The sequence below is a fragment of the Vipera ursinii genome (assembly GCF_947247035.1).
Source record: "Vipera ursinii genome assembly, chromosome: 1".
NCBI lineage: Eukaryota > Metazoa > Chordata > Lepidosauria > Squamata > Viperidae > Vipera > Vipera ursinii.
Window position 1 is genome coordinate 261,671,474 of NC_139512.1, and position 24,740 is coordinate 261,696,213.

Consider the following 24,740-nt stretch of genomic DNA (forward strand, 5'->3'; position numbering starts at 1 on the left):
GCAACCTTGGCTCTTTTATGACTCGTGGACTTCAACTCCCAGAATTCCTGAGCCAGCCATGCTGAAGGGAAAGAGAGAGGTTTCCGAGCTGAGCCATGCCGGCTCAGGAATTCTGGGAGTTGAAGTCCGTGAGTCATAAAAGAGCCGAGGTTGCCTACCCCTGGCTTAAGCAAAAGCGTGGGTCCAATCAAGGGCCGCCTCGAGGGGCGGCCGCCCCTTTGCCTTCTCTCCATAGGCTGGCGAGCTTAGCGCGATGACAAAGGGCGGAGGCAGGGAACTGGGTTTGCCGCTGGCCGGCCGCGGGCTTCGCTTACCCCTCCCTCTTCCCGGGTCGCTAACCGAGCGGGTGGCCCGCTCCAAATACAAGCCTCGATGGCCGGGGAGCAAGGAGGGAGTTCGGGCTCGTCTCCCGCGGCCACGCCAATAGCCGGCGCCGGCGGGCCGGGAGAAGAGGACGGCGGCTACGACAGCAAGTGCGTTTTCTGCCGAATCACCCACGGGGAGGAGACGGGCACCGAGCTGCTGCCTTGCCAGGTGAGGAGAACCGGCAACCTTCCGTGGAGGTGCCACAACCCCACCCACCCACCCCCGGTGCCCGGCTTGAACCTGGCGCAGGTCCCAACCCGGATCTGTCCTGGGAGTTCAAAGGACGAAAGGCTTTTGGGCTTTCGGCTCCCTTTCGACTGATGGATGCCGTAAGGTCACCTTGCGCTAAGGAGGGGCGCTGGATGCTGCCGGCTCTCCTTGGGAGACGGAGTAACCGAATAGGACAGGGGTAGGCAACCTCGGCTCTTTTAGGACTCGTGGACTTCAACTCCCAGAATTCCTGAGTCAGCTATGCTGACTCAGGAATTCTGGGAGTTGAAGTCCACGAGTCCTAAAAGAGCCGAGGTTGTGACTCAGGAATTCTGGGAGTTGAAGTCCACGAGTCCTAAAAGAGCCGAGGTTGCCTACCCCTGGAATAGGAGTAACCAGGTGGAGTAACCGAATAGGACATCCTCATCTCCCCTCCCGGCTTGCCTTGGCAACAGAAGCGGAAGCAAGGCAAGGGAGAGTGAGAGCCCTCCCTCCTTAGGGAACCGCGGGAACCATCCCTCTTTTTCACTAGACTAGCCCACCGGTGGAAAACTCTTCTCTTTGCCGGAGATGAGATAGTAGCTGAGTCGGTCGTCGCCTCCTGGGCTGGATCCTGTGATGGGAAATGGAGCATGGTTGAGCTGGAATTCGCTTGCTGCAGTTGTTGTAGGCATCGGCAGACCGGCTGGATCGTTTTAAAGGAGACTAGGGAGGATCAGATAGTATGAGCTAATCTCAACGTACACATGTTGTACTTTGACAATAAAGGTTTATTAATTAATCGGTGGCTACTGCATGGGTGCCTGTTCGCTCTTTTCCCGATTCATAGGCAGCGTGCCTTTAAGTACTAAGTTGCTGCCTTCCAGCCCCATGCATTTGGAAGCTTCCCAAATGCATCTTAATGGTTACCGTGGGATGCAAAATGAACCAGATAGGTATGTGGCGTGATCCATTTGGGATCTTTCAATGCTCTTCTGTTCTGCTTGCCTGCCTGCCTGCTCTCTTTTGTTAGTGCAGCAATTGCAGGAGTAGTCATAGAAAACATACCACTTTCTGTCCTTGCTCCGGAAATAAACACTTTTTGGGGCAGAGGGTATTGGAAGTGGTTTGCCATTGCCTGCTTCCCAGGGCTGAGAGAGAGTGACTGGCTCAAGGCTCCCAGCTGACTTTGTGCCTAAAGCAGAAATTAGAACTCATGACTGCCCTGTTTCTAGCCTGATGCATTCACCACTACAACAAACTGACTCTCTGGGGAGTGAATTTTGGTGGATTTTATATTTCATGACTACAGTACATATGTATATGTCGTGTGTGTGTATACACATACACATAGAGATTAAGAGCATTGACTAATGCTAGGGTTTATTTATATTACAGTTTCACAGAGTATCTGGCAAATGGTAGTTAATATCCTCAAAAAGGTGAAATTTAGGAGTGAAAACATGATTCATTTGTGTTAACAAATTTCTGCCTCTGTCTTGTCATCTCTTCCTGTTTTTTGACATCAGCTGACTTGCAACTTAGCAAAGTGGTGTCCTCATTCCCTTACATTTCTTAATGCAACCATCTGTCACTGATTTTGACTTGGGCCTTTTTTTTGCCAGTCTGCTGATCTAGGGTGAGTGGATATTAATAATCAAGCCTGACTTGGGAGTGCTATTCAGATATGTCATTATGCAGTTCAAAATGTAAGCCTTTACTGGAGTCTTTGTGCTCCTTGAGCTTGATGATTTGCAGAAGACTCATTACCTAAGTAGGTAGCTTCATTAGTTCCTTCTTAGAAGAAGGAAATTACATCCTCACCCAAACTTGCAAGACAAGCTACTGCATATAAACAGGTAGCAAACCCCACAATCACTTGCACTGGTGCGATTACTAGTTGGATAATTCATTTAAACCAGGGGTGTCAAACTGCTGGCCCACGGGCCAGATGCATCATGCTGAAACCGCGCCCAACCCATTTTCGGCAATGGAAAAAAAGTTGTGATACGTCGTGTGACGTGACGTTGCGAGTTTGACACCCCTGATTTAAACTGAGCTACAAATACTCTCTTCTACAACTAGCTTTTAGATGTTGCCAGTTGTTACTATGCTGTTAATATACTTTAAGCTATACAATAGTTGTATCCAAATGGGGGTGCTAGTAGCTGTCAGTCTGCCTGAGAATCAATTTAAGGAAAAATTCTTCATGAATATTGCAAATGGGAAATAAGACAAAGTATGTATTTGATCGACATTTGCATTTTCTCCGGAAGAATGATATTTCCAGCAGCTCCCAATGAAGCTGTTTTTTCATGACTTGTCAATAAGGCAATTTCATCAACATATTCTTTTTTCAAATATTCCATTAGTATGAAGATTTGGTATGCTTCCGAGATATCAGACCAGGAGCTCCTCATCATTATTTAGTGGTAACAAAGAACCACACTGGAAATTGCAAGACTCTTAAGAGTGAGCATATACCATTAGGTAAGTGGAGAATCACTTCTCTTAATATTGGCACGGAGAAAGAAGAAAATCCATGCAGTAGCTAAAAGTCAACACTAAATTGACAGTATATAATCACTCTAAAAATCTTATTATTGGTTTATAGTTCTCCACATATATGGGTGAGCCAAGGCAAGATTAGATATCAGTATCAGGAGAACTCAGAGCTAAATATGTTACCAAATAACAATTATCCCATTTTAACTGTTAAACAAGACTAACCCTCCCACCCCCATTTTGGTAGTGTTGTGTGGTGGAATGTAGCCTGGATTCCCAGGAGGGGAGGGCTGCATTCTAGAGGGCAAAGAGGCAGCAAAGCATGGAAAGTTTGGTCAGAAGGCAAAGAGTTAAAACAGCTCTTCTCTAGTAATTCCCAGAGTACATCTATGGTGCTGCAAATAGTTGCTTAGTTTGGCAAGATTTGTGTCTGTAGGTGAGGAACAATAAAGGAATTGTTCAGAAATAACTCCTTGTGTCTTTCTTGGTTCTTGGGGCCTGACAGGTTTACTATTTAATTTTTAGGGATTGGGGAGAACCCTTTTGGAGCTGGAGACATGTTTGAACAGATGGGAGCATATGGTAGCTTCACTCATAGAATTGCTGCCATGAGGGGAATGGAAATCACAAATTATTCATTTATTAGGAGCTAAGATGATTTCTCTAGATATTCTAAAATGATTTCTCAATTTCAATGGTATTGTTGTGAGGCCCCAAAACATCTGAGAAAATAAATATACAGCTAAGGCAAGTCCTTTGCAGAATGCTATCTTTTTACTCAATATTTTAATTAAATGAATCTTTTAAAATACACACAAAGTCAGATGAGCTAAGAAGCCTGGTCACATAAATGGAGTCTGTTGTGAGTTACCTTATGCCCATTTCCTCTCTAGAGTAAGGCTGGGCTTGTAGATGTTAATAAATTATGATTTTGCTGAATAACATCTGGGTGCATATATGTTTTTAAAAGTATGGGGTGAGGAATGTAAAATTTACACAAGCTCAAAATTTAAGAGAATTTTTACAAAATGTTTTATAGATGGCATTTAGATCCTAAAAAGCTTGCAAGTATGTATCCGAATTATCAGCCTAAATGTTGGAGATGCGGTGATGAAGATGCAACATATTTTCACATATGGTGGACTTGTAAAAAGGTTAAGGCTTTTTGGATAAAAGTCTGGTGGAATATGCAGAAGGTTTTTAAACGGAGGATAAAGTTTTGCCCACAATTTTTTTTGTTGGGAATAATTGTCGACGCTACAGTTGTGGACTCCAAGTTGATGTTGAACTTAGTTACGGCAGCAAGACTTTTGATAGGTCAATATTGGAAGAAAGAGGAACTGCCGACTATACAAGAGTGGATTTTAAAGGTTTCCGACCTGGCAGAGATGGCGAAGATTTCGGCCTATTTGAAAGATCATTCGCAAGAACATTATATTATGGAATGGAGAAAATGGATTGAGTTTATCCAGAACAAGTATAGGGTTAAGAAGTTTTACGTAGCATTCGAATAAGTCTTCCTTCGCTTTGTTTTTTCTTTTCTCTATTTTAGTTTCTTATATATATTTAATATTGCTAAGGCTTGTTTTATCCTATACAAGCTAGAGAGTAATGGATTTTAGAACTTGTAATTGCTAGTATATGGTTGTTTATGATTGCTTTTTTATATATATATACCTTGTATTTAGCTCTGGGAAGTCGGGGGGGGGGAGGGGGGGAGGTAGGGGGGCCAGGAGGGAGGGGGGGAGGGGGGGAGGTAGGGGGGGAGGAGGGTGGGGGAAGGGGGGGGGTTTAAATGAAAACTGTATTGTAAAACTTTTCAATAAAAAAAAAAGTATGGGGTCTTTTTTTCTTGGTACCCACATTTAACCATGCTTTCCACCCTTACCCCAAGGATAAATTAAAGTTGCCCTTGCACTTTTTCAATGCTGTGTTAAAAATACACTTTTTTCCAAACTACAACCTGCTTTTATTCTGCTTAATTGGGTTTCAAGATATTGTTTCTTTTCATAATACATACATGTTTGCATGAATAGTTTTATTTAAACTTTTATAAATGTCTCAAGAATCCTTTAACGAAGGCTGATTTATGTGTGCTTGGGTATAAACATATATAAGCAAATTAATTTGTGACATGTTAAAAACATAAGTCTGTTATTTTGAGTGTCCTCATAATTGGGTTTATTTAAAAATAAATTCCAGGGACATTAAACAGGAGTTAGCAATATATCTGTAGCACTGAATGGCTGAACTTCAGAAATCTAATTTTCTTCCTTTTCTCTGACCATTTTTTGACAGTGGAAAGAATGATAGCAGCTGGAAAAGCTATCCTTCAGTGGAGTAAGTGCACTGACTTGGACGATATAAGGTACATTTCCAGAAAATAAATATATTGCTATGCAATTATGTACATGGCAAGCTAAACATACATGTAATCATCATGTTACAACCATAATGGAGCCTGCCCATTAGAGTCGTAAGTTGTGATGGTTGTAAACCAGATTAGTTATCTGACCAACCTGATTTTGTGACCCTTTTTGTGGTAGTTGTTAAGTGAACATGGCGATCGTAAAGCGGCCGCCGCAGTTATTAAGTGAATCTGTTGTTTGCTATGGTGTGATTTTGCCCAAAACTGGGTGTTGGATTTCAGCAAAACCATTGTAAAATGCAATTATGTGACTCTGGCTATAAATGTGGTTGTGTTGCTGATCAAAAGAACTTTGAATCTGGTCGTAAGTAGTTCAAAGGTAAATCCATCATAATTTACTGGTCCTACATTGAGGACTGTAGAGCCCTACTACCTGTATGCTGCATGACTGCATTATCGGAACGATTATTGGAACTCCACTGAGTACGGACATGCCTCATGATAATCAAGTTTACAAAAGGCGAATGTTTTATATCTTCAAACGCTTTTAAAAGCCTTGTTTCAGAGCTTAATTGAAAACATTTCAAAAGAAAAACGATCACTAATTGAGTATCTTGCCCCAGAAATCATGTGTACTAAGACACCAACTCCTTTATGAATTTATGTTTTAAGTGTCTACCATGGGAACTCATGAGAGGAACAACATAGTTCTGATCCCTCTTCTGTATCCAGTATGGAAACTGAGAGAGGAATCAAATAAAGGATGCTCTTTTCTGCTTTGCCAAATGCATCAGCGTGCCCTGACTGTTCTTGTTTTAAGTTGTAAACTTATCTGCACTGACTTTTGGTCAGCAAAAGCAAACACTACTTCTCCTGTGTAATTCCAAATGAAAAGAATTATTATGAGCAATTATTAGTATGAATAATATATGCAAAGTGCTATAGACTATAAAAAGTTTGGAAAGAGCTAGTTTGTTGCATGGAATAAGGTAAACCGTGTGGAAAACAAGAGTGACTTGCATGTAATTTCCTAAGTGATGCTCTCAAGTTGCTGCAAGGATTCAAATCCTTATGGTGTGCCTTGATTCTGGAGCCTTGTTTTATGCGTCTGAATTGTTGCTGCCACGTTTGTTTTTCCAGGATGGGCTTTCACTGGCCTCCCTTTTGCTCCATAGCTCACTTGCACCTTCATGTCTTGGCTCCAGCTAGTCAGCTGGGATTCTTGTCCCGGATGATATACCGAATCAATTCCTATTGGTTTATTACAGTAAGTGAGTTCACTATTAATACACTTGACTTTTATTGCTGCTGTTAGAAAAAGCTATCAAACATCTTCATGATAAATCTGCAGTTTTCCTCCCCCACATTGTTCATTAATGGATACTTGAAGATAAAAGATATTTCATTTACAGCACTCATTGGAATTGGAACTGCCATCCTTTATGAAACCATATCAGTGCTATTCCTGATTTAGGCTCCTTAGGAATATTGTAAATTTGTCCTTTTCTTGTACTTTGTGCATTATTTTGAAGGGGAAGATGTATTTGGAAGTGTCCCCCCATCTTTAAAGCAGCTGTGCCTTTCCCCAAGGTAACAAGACTACTGTCCACAGTTACAGCCTGATCCTAGGAGAGCTGCTGACAAGAGCAACACATGCATTAGAAAGCACCTTTTCTTCTTTCATTCCAACTACTAATAATTAGCCACTCTTAAGTATAATTTCATTTGACTTAATACTTCCCATTGAATTACATCTCAAGTATCCCTTTTAGTTTATCAATGGCTATGTGATAGTTGCTTGCATTTACCAGCATATTTTTAATCTCAGTGATTCAAACTTGTCCACGGATAAAGTTGCTACATACATTTAGTCCCACCTACAACCTACATATGTTTAGGTGTTTTTCTTTTAACATGGTAACTAGTACTTTTAACATATGTAAGAGACACATGGACTAGGTATTCTAGTTCTGTCTCACTCTCCCCAGTTTTCTCATGTTAAGTTGAAAATTGAAATTGGACATGACTGGGGAAACCTTTACCTTTAATTTATATTTAAATATACTATACTAGTCAAATATCTGTTACAGACCTAGCAGTAAATAAAGATATGAATTAACAATGAATGACTACAGTTTTACATAAAAATCTTAATTGGTTTGATGCAACATGCTAAAAATGTAACCCAGGTAATGCAATCTATTTAAGTGACTTAGGGTGTCTAAGGTAAAAATTTTAATTCATACAGCAAAATGCTAGATTATTTTTCTGAACTATTGGGATATTTTAGGAAATAAAAGCTTTTGGTTCATTTCAGTAGGAGTAAATCGGGCATGGGAGCTAGTTTGGTATAGTGGTTAAGGTACCAGGCTAGAAACCAGGAGACCGAGAGTTCTAGTTCCGCCTTAGGCCCAAAGCTAACTGGGTGACTTTGGACCAGTCTGTTGTGATTCAGGGTCAGCCTTTGGGTTCGGCAGTTGGGTCAGACGATTCAGAGGAGGAGAAGGAGGGGTTTGGAGAGCCTGCAGAGGACAGTTCTGAGGCTTCGCAGAGCTCTCAGCCAGGCCCCTCCCATCTGGTTACTACGCAAACCCAGCTGTGTGAGCCTAACAGCGTGGATGAAGATGACCCACAGCTGGCCCTGTTCAAGGATGCCCGATGCAGGAGGCAGTCAATCAGGAGTAAACAGAGGAAAGCAATGGGGCACCTCGGAAGGAGGCAGAAAGAAGCCATGCCTTGAACTGTTTAAAAGGGGAATGTGTGGGAGGGCTGGTTTGCTGAAGGCAACCGTTTGAATAGCTCCTGTTTTAGTGGTTCGTATTTTGTTTTGCTCAGTTTGCTCTGTTTTGTATAAATAAATTTGGCGGGCTTACTTCCAGCCTTTTGCCTTTTGTAAAGGGGTTGTCCCTGCCTTTTCTGCAGGGCCGGTAGTAGGCTGGAACAGAACACAGTCACACTCACAGTTCTAAAGAGGCAATGGGAAACCACTTCTGAAAATCGTTGTCAAGAAAACTGCAGGGACGTGTCCAGGCAGTCTCTGAAAATTTGACATGATTGAACAGAAGAAAAAAAAACAGCATACATGATAACTTAGTTCAGAAGAATTTATTTAATAACTGAAGGAAAACAAGTCTCACAAAGCAAGAGTGTGAAAACAAGATTAAGAGTTATTGCATCCAAAATAGCTTGATTGCATTAGAGAAGTTAAACTGTTCAAAATAAATAAGGTTCTCAAAGATAAACTTTAATGTGAAATAAATACCATCATAGCATATCTGCATTCCACAAAATAAATATCTACGAGGTACCAACACTGAACTTGATCAGCGTTAGCTATTTGTGTTTTTTACTGAAGAAGTCTCATTCAGAAAAATGAATAGCCCTAAAAACCTGAAGAAACGTGTTCTTTTAGCTCTGTACTTGTTTTCATCAAACAAAAGAACAACTTTCATTTGCAAAATGCTTTTGATTCAGTAGAAAATTTTCATCAGTGAATTAAAGAAAATGTGCCACTTCCCAATCTCATGAGTGCTCTTCTGCATCTTTAAGAAACTTCTCTGTATAGACAGATGACTTTCTAGAGCAGGAGTAGTCAACCTTGGCACTTTTATGACTCGTGGACTTCATCTCCCAGAATTCCTGAGCCAGCCACGAGTCATAAAAAACAGCCAAGGTTGCCTACCCCTGTTCTAGAGGAACACAGGAAATAACTCTAGGGCAGGCATGTCAAACTGCCGGCCCGTGGGCTGGATGCATCATGTCGAGACTGCGCCCACCCCATTGCTGGCAATGGGGAAAAAGTCCCGATACATCACGTGATGTTGCGAGTTTGACATGCCTGCTCTAGGTGACGGAGAGAACAGTGTAATCAGCTATCTTTTTGATAGTCAGGGCAACAGAAATCCACTTTGAGTGCTTCCAATAGCAGAACTAAATTCTAGGTTTAACCCCTTTATTCATACTATTTGAGTTCATACCATATCTCATCTACTCTAGAAACAAGTTCCTAATTTCAGTTACGTTTTTCAAGTTCTTTCAAAAAAGATGGTGCTGCATTTAGTCTGTAACCCGATTGCCCTTAACAAGGTTAATAAAGTAATACATGTGAATGCATTATCCAAACCAGGGTCTTGAAAAATACCAGCATTAAATGTTTTTTAAAGGCAAAATCTGCACGATCCCCAACTTTTTATGTTTTATATTTTCCAAAAGATTCAGTAATCTCATAGAGATCCCTTGACTCAGGAAAAGAGGAAGCAAGCTGAAAAAGAGTTAGTGATCCCTGTCCTTAAAGTGCCCGGCTTGTATATGTATGCTGCTTCATTGACTGGGTAGGAATCTGGATTAAGCCCAGCGGGTGCTGCTTAATTATACAAATTAGTTCATTCCTGGTTGTCTCAATAGATCTTTTGCTTTGTAAATGGGTTTGGGAACAATCTTATGCTCTTCAACACGGTACTGTATAATTTCTGGAAGGTGCTAATAAGACATGTGTGTTTCTTCTTAAAAAGGCTGAGCAGCTGATGGAACGGCTGAAAGCTGAAAGCACTACAAGTTGAGGGACGCTTGCTCTAAACTCTACCATCTTTGCGACCTTTGAATACAGGTTAAAGGATTGGATATAGTTGATAGAGATGCTAGACTTTTTAAAACAACTACTGAATTTGCTGCTCTATAGTGTTTGAACTCATTAGCAAACTCTGTACGTTAAATTTCTCAGGCAAATATCTGAATGCAAGAACGTATAAGATCACAAGCACTTATCTGTTCAAATGCAAAGAACCCTTGAAACTTATGAGATGCCACTGAAATTTAATAAATGTATCCGACATTGACTGTTTTGTCTTAATGCAAGGTTTGTGCCTATACAATACACTACTGATCTTTTTAGTATTGTCTTGGTGCTATATTCTGTCACTCCAAGTGTACATGATTTACAGGCACAGAGTGGCCAACAAGCCATGGTCTGAAATACGACTTACATTTGTACTTTCAATGTAAAACTTTAGCTGGTGCATTAAACTAGAGTAAGTGAATGTGCTTGAATGTGAACAGTTTTAAATAATTTCAGTATCTTAATGCATATATTAAGGTAGTTAGGGACCAATAGAAAATTTTAAAATCATGCAATAGTTTGGACTTAGGGTCTAGCATAAAATATCAAATTATTCAATGTGGGTCTTGGATTAAAATTTATGTTTGTCAAGGATGCAGAAATTGTAGATTCTGTAGAATCTGGCATGTAATGACTTTCACATCTTTACTTTTTAAACTATACAGGCAGGTAATTCACATAGATTTGTTACAGCAAAATGATTTCAAGCAAGCACTGACATTGTGTGTTTAGCATGCAGTAGACTAGTATTCAGGGAATGCCAAATATAATCCATGTTATGTTTTTTATGGATTTAAAACCTATTTTTTATTTATTTAAAATGTAGCATGCATTTATTTTAACATGACTCTTAACTGCTTGTAAAAGTTATTGACAAGATTCATTCAATTTATTGTTAAAGGTGATGGATAAACATGTTCAATCATGTTTAAATGTTAATGTGCTAAAGTATAGAGACTGGTCTGATAATTTATGTGATAGAACTGTGAAACATATAACTTAATATGTTACAAAAATGAAACCTTTAATAAAATTGTTACCCATAGACCTCTTATTTTTGGTTACAACTGAATTTCAAAATATTGATTACATGTGTTACTAGATTTCTTCAAAAAATCATAATCCAGGGTCATAGTCATATTTATAATCCACATACTAGTATACTACTAAAGCAAAGACTTTTCCTCAGCATGTACGTTTGAAGCTACCAGCTCTTAAATACGAAATTTGTAACGTAGTGGAAAACATTATTACTAATTTCAAGCAAGTCTTAATCACCCTCTTACTCATATCTGTGGACCTAATTTTTTTCATTAGCATTTGCAATTTGAACATCTCATGAAATGTATTGAGTTGTGTTCAACCATATATGTTCACTAAATTCCTTTAATAAGTACATATTTCTAGTTGCATAATGACCAAGTATTTTAAAACTTATTTTCAGTTTGTGTCAATTAATTCCCTAGGTTCTAAGCCAGATAGTCATTTTGATGTTTCAAGAGCTTTAAGACATTTCTATATTAATCATGAATTAGCTGGATAATCTTTATCTTATTCAAACAAAGTAATAACTACATTATCATCTTTTCCTTGCCAAAGCATTTCACCTTCAAAGTCAACCAGGCCATGCTTCCTTGCTCTTAAGAGGACACCTACTAGTTTATTGGATATAGTCACATACCTATTAAAGAGTTGTTTAAATGTTATTCTCACTTGCCCATCCTGTTCCCTCTTTCCAGTGTTACGTATAATTAAGCATAGTTCTTCCACTTCTTTGCCTATATGTGTGTGTGCATCTTTTCCTCTCTGCTCAGTTTTGGAGCCTTCAGGGGGTCTCCCATAAGTAGGATCCCCTCTCTCAGTGCGTAAGGTTACTAGGTTGCCATTGCTAAATGGGTTTTTTTGCTGATAAGCCACATGATCCTTGGACCAACTCTGCCAGTTTTTTGCAAGTTCTCCAACAATGCCGTGACAACTTCTTGTTGCTTCGGTATTTTGTGTTTTGCTTTCTTCCATGTCGTAAACAGCTGTAATGGCATATAAAAAAGGAGAGTTCTGGATTTGAAAGGCAAAGGCAAAAAAAATAGTTACAATAGAAAGTACCAAAACTAATTTGCGTGATATTCTGTAAAAATAAAAAGTTAATCTTTCAGAAGCCCTAACACTTTTTACTACTGTTAAATCTAAGGAATCACTATTAATTTTTGATTACAAAGAACAGAATTTGTGCCAGATTGTATGCAATGACTCAACAGTACAATTTCTTTCATAACTGTTATGTTTTATGAAGTGAAAAACAACTAGCCAACTTGTATACAGTTGTTAGATTGGACAATTTATATTAAAAAAGTTAAATCCTGCTTGATTTCCTTCACCAATCAAGACAGAGAGAGACAAAACCATCCAGTGGTTGAGGTTAGACTTTAACCTGTGATTTTCCACACCTTGTTCAACATCTTAATCACCATATGTCCACCTAGTGATGTTTGCCTGCAGTATAGAAATGGGTTGTAACTGTCTCTAAGGATGTTTTTTGCCCTTCCAATCTTAAGATGTTTTTTTTTGGGGGGGGAGGTGTTTCCCATCCACGTCCACCACTCCTTAGGTTTCTGAGATTGATTAATGCTGGCAACATGCTGCTGGACTTTTGTGGTGACCGATGAGCCATAATACTTTTTAAAGATTTAAAACAGCATCTAGCTTCATAATCCTTGTGATTCCATCTCTAGCCTTTCCAATTTATTTATTTATTCAATTTGTCTAGCCATTCAACTCAATCAAGTGACTCTGGGTGGCTTACCATTTTAAAATTATAAAAAACAAAGAGTAAATACATTTAAAATAAAACTTTTTCATAATTTCAGGCACAGCTTTAACCCAAAGAAGTATAAATCAGCTAAACTCTAAATGGTAAAATCATTTGTAAAATTTATATTTATTTCCACCTGTTTTGATGGGAGCTTCCCGATACTCCCGTGTAATACCTCTTCTCCGGGAGCTACATTGGCTTCCGGTTGCCCTCCGGGTGAGACTCAAAGTGCTGGTAATGACCTATAAAGCCCTAAATGGCTTGGGTCCGGACTATCTAACGGAACACCTGCTGCCGGCATCATCTTCCCATCGTCCTGTGTGCCCCCACAGGGAGGGTCTTCTCAGGGTACCGCCGGTTAAGGAATGCCGGCGGGTTATTCCCAGGGGATGGGTGTTCCCTGTGGGTGCGCCTACCCTATGGAACCAACTACCCAACTACTTAGGACTGCCCCCGCCCTTCGCTCATTTCGCCGGGACCTGAAAACTTGGCTCTTTGATCTGTTTGGTCCAGACTGTGGGGTTGTTAATTTAACTGGGTTTTAGGTTTACTCTTGGGGCTTGAATTTAATTTAATTGTTTTAATTGATTTTAATTTTTTTTGTATTTCATGGTTTTAACTGCCCTGTAAACCGCCCTGAGTCCTATGGGAATAGGGCGGTATACAAACTCAATAAAATAAATAAATAAATAAAACACATACATACACCACCTGGTCTTGAGCAAGGCGATACAGACATAATTAAAGATCAGAATGAAGTTTGCGCTTCTTTATACTTACTTATCCCCGCTGCGGAATTTCTCTGCAAGAAAGGAGTCAAATCCTCGCCTTTGAAGCACCGCAATGTTTTGGCCTTTAGCGGCTTTCAAGCTACAAACATCCTGCCTGGACTGAAAATAGTTGACCAATCAGAGAAGAGCCAGCCCACTATTCCTTGCTACGGGGCGGCGCTCCCATCTCACTGCCGACCGCCTTCTTAAGGTGGAGCGAGGGTTCAACATTTTAATTGTGTTACGATCCTGTTTCCGGTTACTTGTCATTCAAAAGAAATCTTTGGTTGTGTTTTTTTTTTTGGTGAATGCAGTCTTTCTGCTCTGGTGCTGACCGCCAGCACTTCTACGCGCCCAGATCCGCGGCTAACCTGATCTCGTTTACGGTGAACCGATATCCCAAGGTTTACAAATTTCAACCGAGCTGGAAGGAGGGAGCAAACCGAGTTCTGCTCCTCAGCAAGCTGCAGCTCTCTCTCTCTCGTTAACAGTAAATATTGCAGATCAGAACCCGCAAAGAACCACGCTGGCTCAACTTTCCCTTACCCGTGCTTCTCTCTTTTACTCATCCTAGTGTAGCCGAGCCTATCGGGGAAAAAAAAAACGGTTACCATTTTTTTTTAATCCCATTTATATCCCGCCCTTCTCCGAAGACTCAGGGCGGCTTACAATCTAAGCACAAACCAATGTGCTTAGCAGTAGCCTTCATTCTATGTATATGCCTGCTTATTAGGGCTTTCGCCCCCCCCCACACAAGCGGCATTATTACAAAGTCAGCTTATTGCCCCCAACAATCTGGGTCCTCATTTATTCGTCCAGCACGTTTGCATGGCAGTACGGTCCCTATGGCTGTAAATCGCAAGGCAGCAGGATCCCGTGCGGATGTAGTAGTTATCCTCCCCGTCATTGGCTTTGCACAGATAGAAGCCACCGCCTTCCCCGTCATTCAGATCGGTAAATAATAATAATAATAATAATAATAATAATAATAATAATAATAATAATAATAATAATAATAATAATAATAATAATAATAATAATAATAATAATAATAATAATAATAATAATAATAAAATCCTGCACTTCTCCCCCATATCCGGGCGCTTCGATCCGGCTTTCCTCCTTTTCCCAGTCTTGACCCCGCCTCTCCTGCTCCACGCGCGCGCGTACGGCTCTAGAGCGCGAGCCGGGGTTATGGCGTTGTCGACAGCGGGTTATAGGCAGTACTTGCTGCTACTAGCGCAGCAGAACGTAGAATTCCGGTTGCCGGTGAGTCCGAGGTGCGGAGCGCGCGGCCTTTTTTTTTTTTTGCCACTTGGAAGTTTCCGGGGACTGAGCGCGCGCGCGCGGCCCGCGTCGGCGGATCTGTAGCAACCGTGCGTTGGTTTCTTTGCTTATCCCGGCGCTGCAGAAGGGACTCGGAAGTCCCGCAACCTTCTGAGTTTTTGCAGACGAATACAATGGGTCTTGGTAGGCCTTTGCTCATCCTACGCTGGCGTGATGACGCTCCAGGCAGCGGGTTTCAGACCAGGGTTAGGGTTGTTAGGGTTAGGGTTATGCCTTGGAGCATTTTCCCAAGCGGCAAAACAAACAAACGAACAAAAAAACAACAACACGAAACTTCAAAGAAGAACGACGTGTAAGGAGTTGGGTGGAAGAGAGATTGTTATGAGAACTTTTGATTTGTTACAGTTACAGTTGATTTGTTACAGTGACAGTTACAAGTTACAGTTGTGTAGCACGTGGCATTTTAGCATAGCTTCAGAATATTAAGTGGGGTTTTTATTAATATTATTCTTATGTGCTATCAAGTTGTTCAACAATTAGCAGACGTCAAGATCTGTAGGTGGGATGTCTGTTGCAGTAACATATCAATACGGAAGTTGATTGCAGTACACTTTGTAACCGGAGAGAAAGGGTTGGATAGAATTTCAGGAACCTCAAAATCTTGGACATAGTCTTATACACAGCTTCTTTATGCAGATTTCTATTGAAGATTCAATATGAACGTCAACAAGAGTACAAGAACATTTCTTGACACCCATCTGATTCACTTTTCTAGTTGATGTTGAGGCTGATCCACACTTGAGAACCAGTTTCTTGTAGTTGTTAAAGAGATCAGACGGGAGACCAGGCGTTCTACTGCACAGAATCAAGAGTATACTCCCAGCTCTTAAGAAAGGGGCAATGGTGAACCACCCATGAAAAACCTTGCCAAGAAAACTGCTGGTACTTGTCTGTGCAAATCTGCGAATTTGCCTCTGCGGGTTGGGCCAACTGCCATATTGGGAGGTGGGAATGGATGAGGAAGTGTAAACGCTACCTGTTGGGAAAACAACTTGCCCACATTTTCTCACATTGCGTTAACTGTATCTTTCTCCTGCACACTGCATGGAGAACATTCGACTCCACTTGCTGCACTTTGTTCTCATTCACTCAAATGCTTCTTTTCCAGTTGGACAGCCCTGCCCCCTATAGCCTCGCCTTCTCTTCTTTTTCCTGCCAAGGCACCTCTACAAACCCGACTTGTTGGGTTTGTTCTTTTCAATTCTCAAAAGTCATGCTCCCAGCAAGGAAAGCAGTTGGCTATTTTGCTTCTCTGTGTTTATACTTACCTGGGGTAAGATGTAAATATTTTAAGGGGCCTTCTTTATTCCCATCCTTCCAATGCAGGGAAGTAATATTTGGCTGTACCTACACTGGAAGGGGTGGGAGGAGAAAGCTATTGCAGCAACTAGCATTCTGGGTTTTTCAGTACAACTTATAGAGTGAATACCTACTCAGCCTTTGGATTATTCACCCCGGATTGTTATCATTTTGTGCCTTTGAGTCAGTGTTTGACTCCTGGTGACTGCCTGCAATTTTCTTGCAAGATTTCAGAAGTGGCTTCCCATTTCCACCTTCCTAGGGCAGTGAGAAAGTGACTGTCCCAAAGGCACTTAGGTGGTTTTGTGCCTAAGATGGGACTAGAACTCACGATCTCCTGGTTTCTAATGTGATGCCTTCGTTGGTATACCAAACTGGCTCTACTGAAGTCATATTTAAAGACGTCAGCCATAAGTTGTATTTTTTTAAAGGATAAAGAATACTGTAATAATGCAATAACAGTGTTAGATATTTATTTTAGGATATTTATTAAAATGTTGTTTCCAAAATGATTTACCCTATCTTACTTTTCTTCTAGGAAATAAAGTCTCTGCTCTCCCTCTGTGATGGAAGATTCAGTAGTTCACAAGAACTGAGATTAAAGGTAGGAATTAGATTCAGGATGAAGTGTGTTTTTCCATAAGCTTGTTTCATGAAGTGAATATTTTTGCAGCCAAGCTTTCATTTTAATCATGATACAAAACCTTATAGTATATTGTTCCTAGAATAATAAGGATTATTATTCTAATTACATTGATGCCATTTTTTCACTTGCACGGAACCATTTGAAAAGTATAATGTGGGAAAGAAAAGTATTTCCTGTGAAAAATGTTGACAGTTCGGTGCCATGAAAATGCAGGCTATGTTCCCAAAGATGTATGTATGTATATTGGGCCCTTTTGGGAATCTGAGATTTTTCTGGCCACATGTCTAAACTTTGAGAATTGATACCGTATCCTTATGTTGGGTGACAGAATATCTGCTATCCGTGGCAGCTGGCTCTGTCCTTGCAACCCATGGGTAATCATGGAAGGATCGGAAGGATCCCCTTCTCTTGAGACTTCCTTTGAGGAGCAGATAGGCCAGAGGTAGGCAAACTTGGCTCTTTTATGACTCGTGGACTTCAACTCCCAGAATACCTGAGCCAGCTCAGGAATTTTGGGAGTTGAAGTCCACGAGTCATAAAAGAGCCAAGGTTGCTTACCCCTGAGATAGGCCAAGAAAGGCAGCTACAGACAGCGGCATTGGCTTGCCAGTGAACCCTCCTTTTAAGCAGAAGCTAGAACAATCTGGGAGCCCCTAATTCCAGAATTCTGTGGTGGCTAAGCACAATATATGGATAAGTTCATTCCCTGGAATGAAAATGAGCCATTTGCTTCCTTGTCTTGGCATTTGTGTGACCATACAGATAGCCTTTGACTTAACCACCATGGTTGACCCCAAAATTTCCATTGCTAAGTGAGGCGTTTGTTAAGTAACTTGCAGTTCATTTTATGACCTTTTTGCCACAGTTGTTAAACAAATCATTGCAGTTAAGTAAAGTAAGTAAATCATCTGGTTATTAAGTGAATCTGGTTTCCCCCATTGACGGTGCTTGTTGGCTGGGAAGGTTACAAAATGGCTGTCACATGACCCCAGGACAGTGCAAATGTCATAAATACATGCCAATTGCCCAAGTGCCTGAATTTTGATCGTGTGACCATGGGAATGTTGCAGTGGTTATATGTGTGAAAAATGGTCATAAGTCACTTTTCAGTGCTGTTGTAGTCGCTTCGAACTATCACTAAACAAGGGTTTGTAAGTTGAGAACTACCTGTACTCCTGCAAAATATCTTGTCCCTCTGTGCCTGTTATTGGAGCGATCAGAGATAAAAAAAGTGGGCCTCTTCTTCTTCGTGTGTGTGTGTGTGTGTGTGTGTGTGTGTGTGTGTGTGTGTGTGTGTATTTGCAGGAGCCAACAGTTTCAAATGTGGTCCAAATTTTGAGTCACTAAAATATTTCAGGAATCAGCTTCCTGTTGGCTAAAATGAGCAAACAAAGCAAGCAAGAAAAAAACATTGTTTCCAATATGCACTGGAAATATATTTTGCTATATTTCATCTTCATTTCATCACATGTCTCCAACTCCTCCTCCATTTCCTCTAATTTGTATCTTGGCAACTGCTGTCAGTATATCTTGCTGGCGATTTAAATAGCATTTCCCAACAAAGCTTTGTACATAATCTGCTCTTCTTTGGTAATCAGTTGGTTTCTCCCTAAGGAAAGCTAAAGTTCTACTCCAGGGCTTTGCTGTCCTTAGTAGCATCAGCTAAGGCCTGATTGAGTTACTGATTGAAAGAAGAGCACCAAATTGGTATTGTGAACAGCAGGATTGAAAATCTCCAGTGGCAGAGGTCATAAACGGTGCAATCCATGCCCTTCTTCACAAATGGAAGGTACAGTTGAACATGTAGCATCATCTGCTTTATCTTTTTCTCTTCTCACGTTCAATTGCTTCTGCCCCTTCTGGATCTGTGGGAGACAACGTGCAAAACATGAAAACATAGGAGGGGGAGTTAGATAGGTGTCCTAAGTGTAATCATTAGGAGGAGAGAGGGATAAGATCTTAGGCTTGCACATAGTTGCAAATTTTGGTTATACATTTATGAAGTTCAGTATGCTGCTTGATTCTAAGAACAGCCAATGCCACACAGCCAACAAAATGTAAAGGTGTAAAATTTGAAGTGTCCCATAGGGGAGGAGTCCCCAAGCCCCAATCTGTGGACTAGTACTGGGCTGCGGCATGCCAGCAACCGGTCTGCACAAACAAGCAAAGCCCCATCCGCGAGATGCAAGCAGCACACAAAATCACGCCCCCTCCGGTCTACGGAAAAACCTCTCTCCACGGAACCAGTCCCTGGTGCCCAAAAGGTTGGGGATCTCTGCTGTAGGGTTTATCATCATACATTCATAATGGGAGCAGAGAGAAGTTTAATTCTTCAATCTCAGGAAGTATAGGAATAATTTTTGTTGATGTTTGTTGACTATTGGTATAACTGAGCGGGCTTTAAAAATAAAAGCGGTGATGTTATTTGCAGCTGAATAGCTTTGTTGGTGCATGCTGAAAATCAGCATTAAAAGTCTGATCAGCGGCTCCTGTGCTCAAAAGAGGGAAGATAAAGGATAACCACAGATTTTCATGCTCTGCTTTAGATGTGAAAATGGGAAAAATATTGCAGAATGGATTATCTAGTTTTAAATAACCTGTCTCATATAAACTCTGCCTGGCTCATCTGAGAACACAAAAAATTCCTGCTGAAAATCCCAGCTACCATAGTTCAGGGGAAGGCAACCTGGCTCTTTTATGACTCGTGGACTTCAACTTCCAGAATTCCTAAGCCAGCATGGCTCAGCTTGGAAACCTCTCCCTTTCCCCTCAGCATGGCTGTCTCAGGAATTCTGGGAGTTGAAGTCCATGAGTCATAAAAGAGCCGAGGTTGCCTACCCCTGCCATAGTTTATCCCCATCTCCCTCCTCTCCCCTCCTCCCTTCGCCCTGGATAGCTTCCATTCTTTTGGCCCTCTAGAAGCTCATTAAAACTTGATTGTTTCAGAAAGCTTTTGGGACTTGAATACCTGGTCAGAAACGATGTTATTCCCAGATGTTATAAGATAGACAAGAAGCGCAGTATTTTTATAATACATGAAATATGAAAATATTGGGATGGTGTACCTAAATGGAAAAAAAATGGATGGCAGGGACCTAACAGAGGCAGAAGAGATTAAGAAGAGGTGGCAAAATTACACAGAAGAACTATACAAGAATGAGCTTAACGTCCCTGATAATCACAATGAGGTTGTCACTGACCTTGAGCCAGACATCCTAGAATGTGAACTGAAGTGGGCCTTAGAAAAGCTGAGCAACAACAAAGCTAGTGGAGGTGCCAGTATTCCAGCTGAGCTATTCAAAATCTTAAAAGATGATGCAGTAAAAGTGCTACACTCAATTTGCCAGCAAATTTGGAGAACTCAACAGTGGCCATAGGATTGGAAAAGATCAGTTTACATTCCAATTCCAAAGAAAGGCAGTGCCAAAGAATGTTCAAACTATCGCACCATTGCACTCATTTCACATGCTAGTAAAGTTATGCTTAAAATCCTACAAGCTAGACTCCAGCAGTATGTGGATCGAGAACTACCAGAAGTACAGGCAGGATTTCGAAGAGGCAGAGGAACTAGAGATCAAGTTGCCAACATACGCTGGATCATGGTGAAAGCTAGGGAGTTCCAGAAAAACATCTGCTTCATTGACTATGCTAAAGCCTTTGATTGTGTGGATCATAACAAACTGTGGCAAGTTCTTAAAGAGATGGGTGTACCAGACCATCTTATTTGTCTCTTGAGAAACCTATATGTGGGTCAAGAAGCAACAGTGACAACTGGACACGGAACCACTGATTGGTTCAAAATTGGGAAAGGAGTCCGGCAAGGCTGTATACTGTCGCCCTGCCTATTTAACTTATATGCAGAGCACATCATGAGAAAGGCAGGGCTAGATGAATCCAAAATTGGAATTAAGATTGCCGGAAGAAATATCAACAACCTAAGATATGCAGATGATACCACTCTAATGGCAGAAAGTGAAGAAGAACTAAAGAGTCTCTTGTTGCGGGTGAAGAAGGAGAGTGCAAAAGTTGGCTTGAAACTTAACATTAAGAAAACCAAGATCATGGCATCCGGCCTCTCAATTCCTGGCAAATAGATGGGGAAGAAATAAAGGTAGTGACAGATTTTGGGCTCCAAGATCACTGCAGATGGGGACTGTAGCCAAGAAATTAAAAGACGCTTGTTCCTGGGGAGGAAAGCCATGGCAAATCTAGACAGCACACTAAAAAGCAGAGATATCACCCTGTCAACAAAAGTGCGTATAGTCAAGGCTATGGTCTTCCCAGTTGCAATGTATTTCAGTGAAAGTTGGACCATAAAAAAGGCTGAGCGCCAAAGAATTGAGGCCTTTGAACTATGGTGCTGGAGAAGACTCCTGTGAGTCCCTTGGACTGCAAGGTGATCAAACCGGTCAGTCCTAGAGGAGATCAACCCTGACTGCTCTTTAGAAGGCCAGATCCTGAAGCTAAAACTCAAATACTTTGGCCACCTAATGAGAAGGAAGGACTCACTGGAGAAGAGCCTAATGCTGGGAAAGATTGAGGGCAATAGAAGAAGGGGACGACAGCAAATGAGGTGGCTGGATGGAGTCACTGAAGCAGTAGGCGTGAGCTTAAATGGACTCCAGAAGATGGTAGAGGACAGGAAGGCCTGGAGGAACATTGTCCATAGGGTCGCGATGGGTCGGACACGACTTCGCAGCTAACAACAACAACAAATTGAGAAAATCATGACTGATAAGCATGGATTGAATAAAAGGGGAAATTAAGTTTAAACAAAAATCACGAAAATAGGATGCATGTTGAACTAATGAGGTGATGGTTATAAAAATAATATAAACTGATAAAAAATGTGTTATACATAGATGTTATCACTATTTGTATAAATGTAAAAAATGTCCATTTATATATTGAAAATATTAAGAATTATATTTTGTTTAAGGTTGAAGAAGAATACAAATGGGAGAAGGGAAGATCAAAGAAATATATTATTAATTAATATACTAATTATTGATTTATCAAATTTAATCATTATTGACTGTTAATTATTATTGCCTTTTTTCTTTCTTTTTTCTTTTTCAAATATATAAACTAAGACAACACGCTGTATACCAGGCACTGGAGATTGTTATTGTTAAACACCAATAAAATATTAAAAACAAAACAAAACTTGATTGTTTCAGAAAGCTTTTGGGACCTGAATACTCTAGAGTGCCTGCTGTCAGGATTGTTATATTAATTATAATGTTTGCCTACTGTAATTATATGTTGTACTTCTATTATTGTTGCACTGGCTATGGCTGCTCCTTTGGACTACCACTTATTGTAGTTTTGATGGAAACATTTTATAAGCGCTCCATAAATACATAGGAAAGAAAAGAAAGGAACAGAAAGAAAAGAAAGTTGCAGCTGCCTAAATAATGATGCTGTTGATTGCAGTGTTGTTCTTTGTAATAACTGTTACATTTTTCCTGACTTCAGAGCCCGTTTTGGATTCTTGACTTGCCTTCTGAAGAGATAGCTAGAAGACTAATGAAACGAACAGTATGTGCAAAGTAAGGACTGATGTTACAAAAAATAACAATAAGAGAGGGAGAGTTTCCCTGCTTTTCTTTTGCATTAAGGTTCCCTTTAAGCTTTCTCATCCTTTTCCTCCAGCGTAGGTGGAAATCTCCCCTCCCTCTCTTCCCTCTTTCACTGCCAGTGTCGGGAGAAGTTTGACTAGCTTTTGAATTGCAGTGTCCTACCTTAGTTGTCATCTCTAGGATGCGCTTACAGCTCTGTCAAAAAGAGGCAAAATACCTATTTCTGTTTCTATGCATGAGACTTAGTGACTTCAGGTTTGATTTCTGATGGTGTGATGCAAAGGATCTTTGTTTTGCGTGCTTTATTTGGGTCCCTTTGTACAAATACCACTAAACAACTTGGAAGTTGTACAGAAGCAGCGTTGGAAATTTTATTCATCTCTGCTGCAAAGCCACTGAAAGTAAATATATAATCCTTATTTTGTAGACTTTAGAACAGGGGTGTCAAACTGCCGTCCTGCGTCCTGCGGTTTCATCATACCGAAGCCGCGCCCACCCCATTGCCGGCAATTCAAAAAGAGTCGCAATGACTTTGGTCATCTTTTAGATTGTTAGTTGATCTGAACTTTAATTTTATCTTATTTATTAATTTATTAATTTATTTTATTTATTAATTTAATTTATATACCGCCCTTCTCCCGAGGGACTTGCCCATCTTATCACAGTTTTAAGCAGCAAATGTCTATATGTATTGTATATTTGTGTATGGATCTGTATATATATTTTCCTGTAATAATAATTCACTGCTCTTGTATTATTACATAGTGGAGGAGGAGTGACAGAACCTGAAAGCAGAGTCAAAAGACGAATCAGCCTAGCCCTAGAGTATCCAAGTAGTTATAAATGGACTGAATCCAGCTTCTCCTGAATTCAGTTGATCCTTAATCAGCATCAAAATAGTCCTGTTAAGTAGAGGCATAACTAGTAATAGATAAGTTTAATTGGAACATCACACATGGTCCTGGTCTTTTGTTCCTGACACATAGTTTTATAAACATTCTATAGGCCTTTGGCTATGATGAAATATTATCTATATGTCTTTGAAAGTAGAGAGAATGGAGATTTTTAATCAAAGTAGAATAAAACATGTTCCTGAAAGTCTGTTTATTTGCTTTCAGATCAATATTTGAGCTCTGGGGTCATGGGAAATCTGTAGAAGAACTGCATTCTTCACTGAAGAATTATCCAGTAGAGAAAATGGTTGGTATAAGAAAACATTCTGAACTTTTTCATTTAGTACATGTATTATGCAGCATATACACTATGCCATAATTAAAACTGTCTTGCTTTGTTTTAGGCCCCATATTTACAGTCCAATTTCACTTACAAAATAATAGTCCATGCTTTCAACAAAACGGTAACACAAGCAGAGAAGATTCAAAGAATAGACGTAAGTAATCGTTAAGTTCTTTGATTGCTTAAACGTCTGTTCTTTCATAATATTGCAGAAGGAAACATGTGCATACATTGCCACATTGATCATATATAGCTTTGGAGAATTAACGTTCTTTTGTTGTTGTACACATAAATCACAATTGCCTCTGTCCTTTCTTCTAATACCTGATGCATAGCCAGGTTGTCTTTGTTCATTCACATTGCAAAGCCTTCATATGCTCAAGAATTCATTTCATGCCTCCAAGTGTATTCCGAGGGCTGTAACCAAGCCTCAGACTAAGCTTTACAAAGCCTTCACGTTATATTCACATTTCTCTCTCGTGAATTAACTATGAAAGGCATATGTGCCTGTACCTAGAATTTAAGAAATTAATAATTAAAGAATTATGGGCTTTTGTCTAATATTTATTTAGCTTTATTGGGTTTTATTTATTTTATATGCTTGTTTAGATTCTTTTTCTGTTGTGTTGTACGCTGCATTTGGGAGACAGGTGGTTATGTAGTATAAACATTCTAAATAAATACCTACATAAGCTGTAGCCTAGACTCCTCTACATCACTGCTGATCTGTTGGTTTCCTATTAAAACTTAATTAGCTTTAAAGTCTACCTAGCCCGGGACTCACAATTCTTCAAATAGAGTCATTCTTCTACTCACTGCTTTTCAAGTCAATGAGGAGAGCATTGTTTGCTCTGTGCCTTGTCTTTTTTCAGACTATGTTACATTATATCCTAAGGCACGTCAGAAATGAATGACCCATGGCTCTGAGGCAGTTGCTTAGCACTCCATTTGTGCGGTCCAGTACTCTGTGGTTGTCTTGCTAACATTTGGTGAGAATACGACCGAATT

At 40.3% G+C, this 24,740-nt stretch overlaps 2 protein-coding genes across 2 annotated transcripts in view; both read left to right on the top strand.

The window, feature by feature from the left end:
* The first annotated feature begins 287 nt into the window (after positions 1 to 287).
* On the top strand, positions 288 to 10,076 carry HINT3 (histidine triad nucleotide binding protein 3). Its single transcript, XM_083374982.1, has 5 exons — positions 288 to 534; positions 2,928 to 3,045; positions 5,359 to 5,428; positions 6,569 to 6,695; positions 9,940 to 10,076. Exons 1-5 carry the CDS (start codon positions 373 to 375, stop codon positions 9,985 to 9,987), a joined length of 525 nt encoding a protein of 174 aa, XP_083231108.1. The 5' UTR covers positions 288 to 372; the 3' UTR covers positions 9,988 to 10,076.
* Positions 10,077 to 14,800: 4,724 nt separating this feature from the next.
* TRMT11 (tRNA methyltransferase 11 homolog) overlaps positions 14,801 to 24,740 on the top strand; it is a 496,326-nt gene continuing 486,386 nt past the window's right edge. The window contains exons 1-5 of the mRNA XM_083379947.1: positions 14,801 to 14,891; positions 16,807 to 16,872; positions 22,393 to 22,466; positions 23,615 to 23,696; positions 23,794 to 23,886. Coding sequence (XP_083236073.1) covers positions 14,817 to 14,891; positions 16,807 to 16,872; positions 22,393 to 22,466; positions 23,615 to 23,696; positions 23,794 to 23,886 — 390 coding nt within the window. The 5' untranslated portion in view covers positions 14,801 to 14,816. The remainder of the gene's footprint in view (positions 14,892 to 16,806; positions 16,873 to 22,392; positions 22,467 to 23,614; positions 23,697 to 23,793; positions 23,887 to 24,740) is intronic.

Coding starts and splice junctions, on each gene's coding strand:
- HINT3 (XM_083374982.1), top strand. CDS start 373: ATGGCCGGGGAGCAAGGAGGGAGTTCGGGCTCGTCTCCCGCGGCCACG. Junction 3,046..5,358: donor GAGTGAGCATATACCATTAG/GTAAGTGGAGAA, acceptor ATTTTTTGACAG/TGGAAAGAATGATAGCAGCT. Junction 6,696..9,939: donor ATTCCTATTGGTTTATTACA/GTAAGTGAGTTC, acceptor CTTCTTAAAAAG/GCTGAGCAGCTGATGGAACG.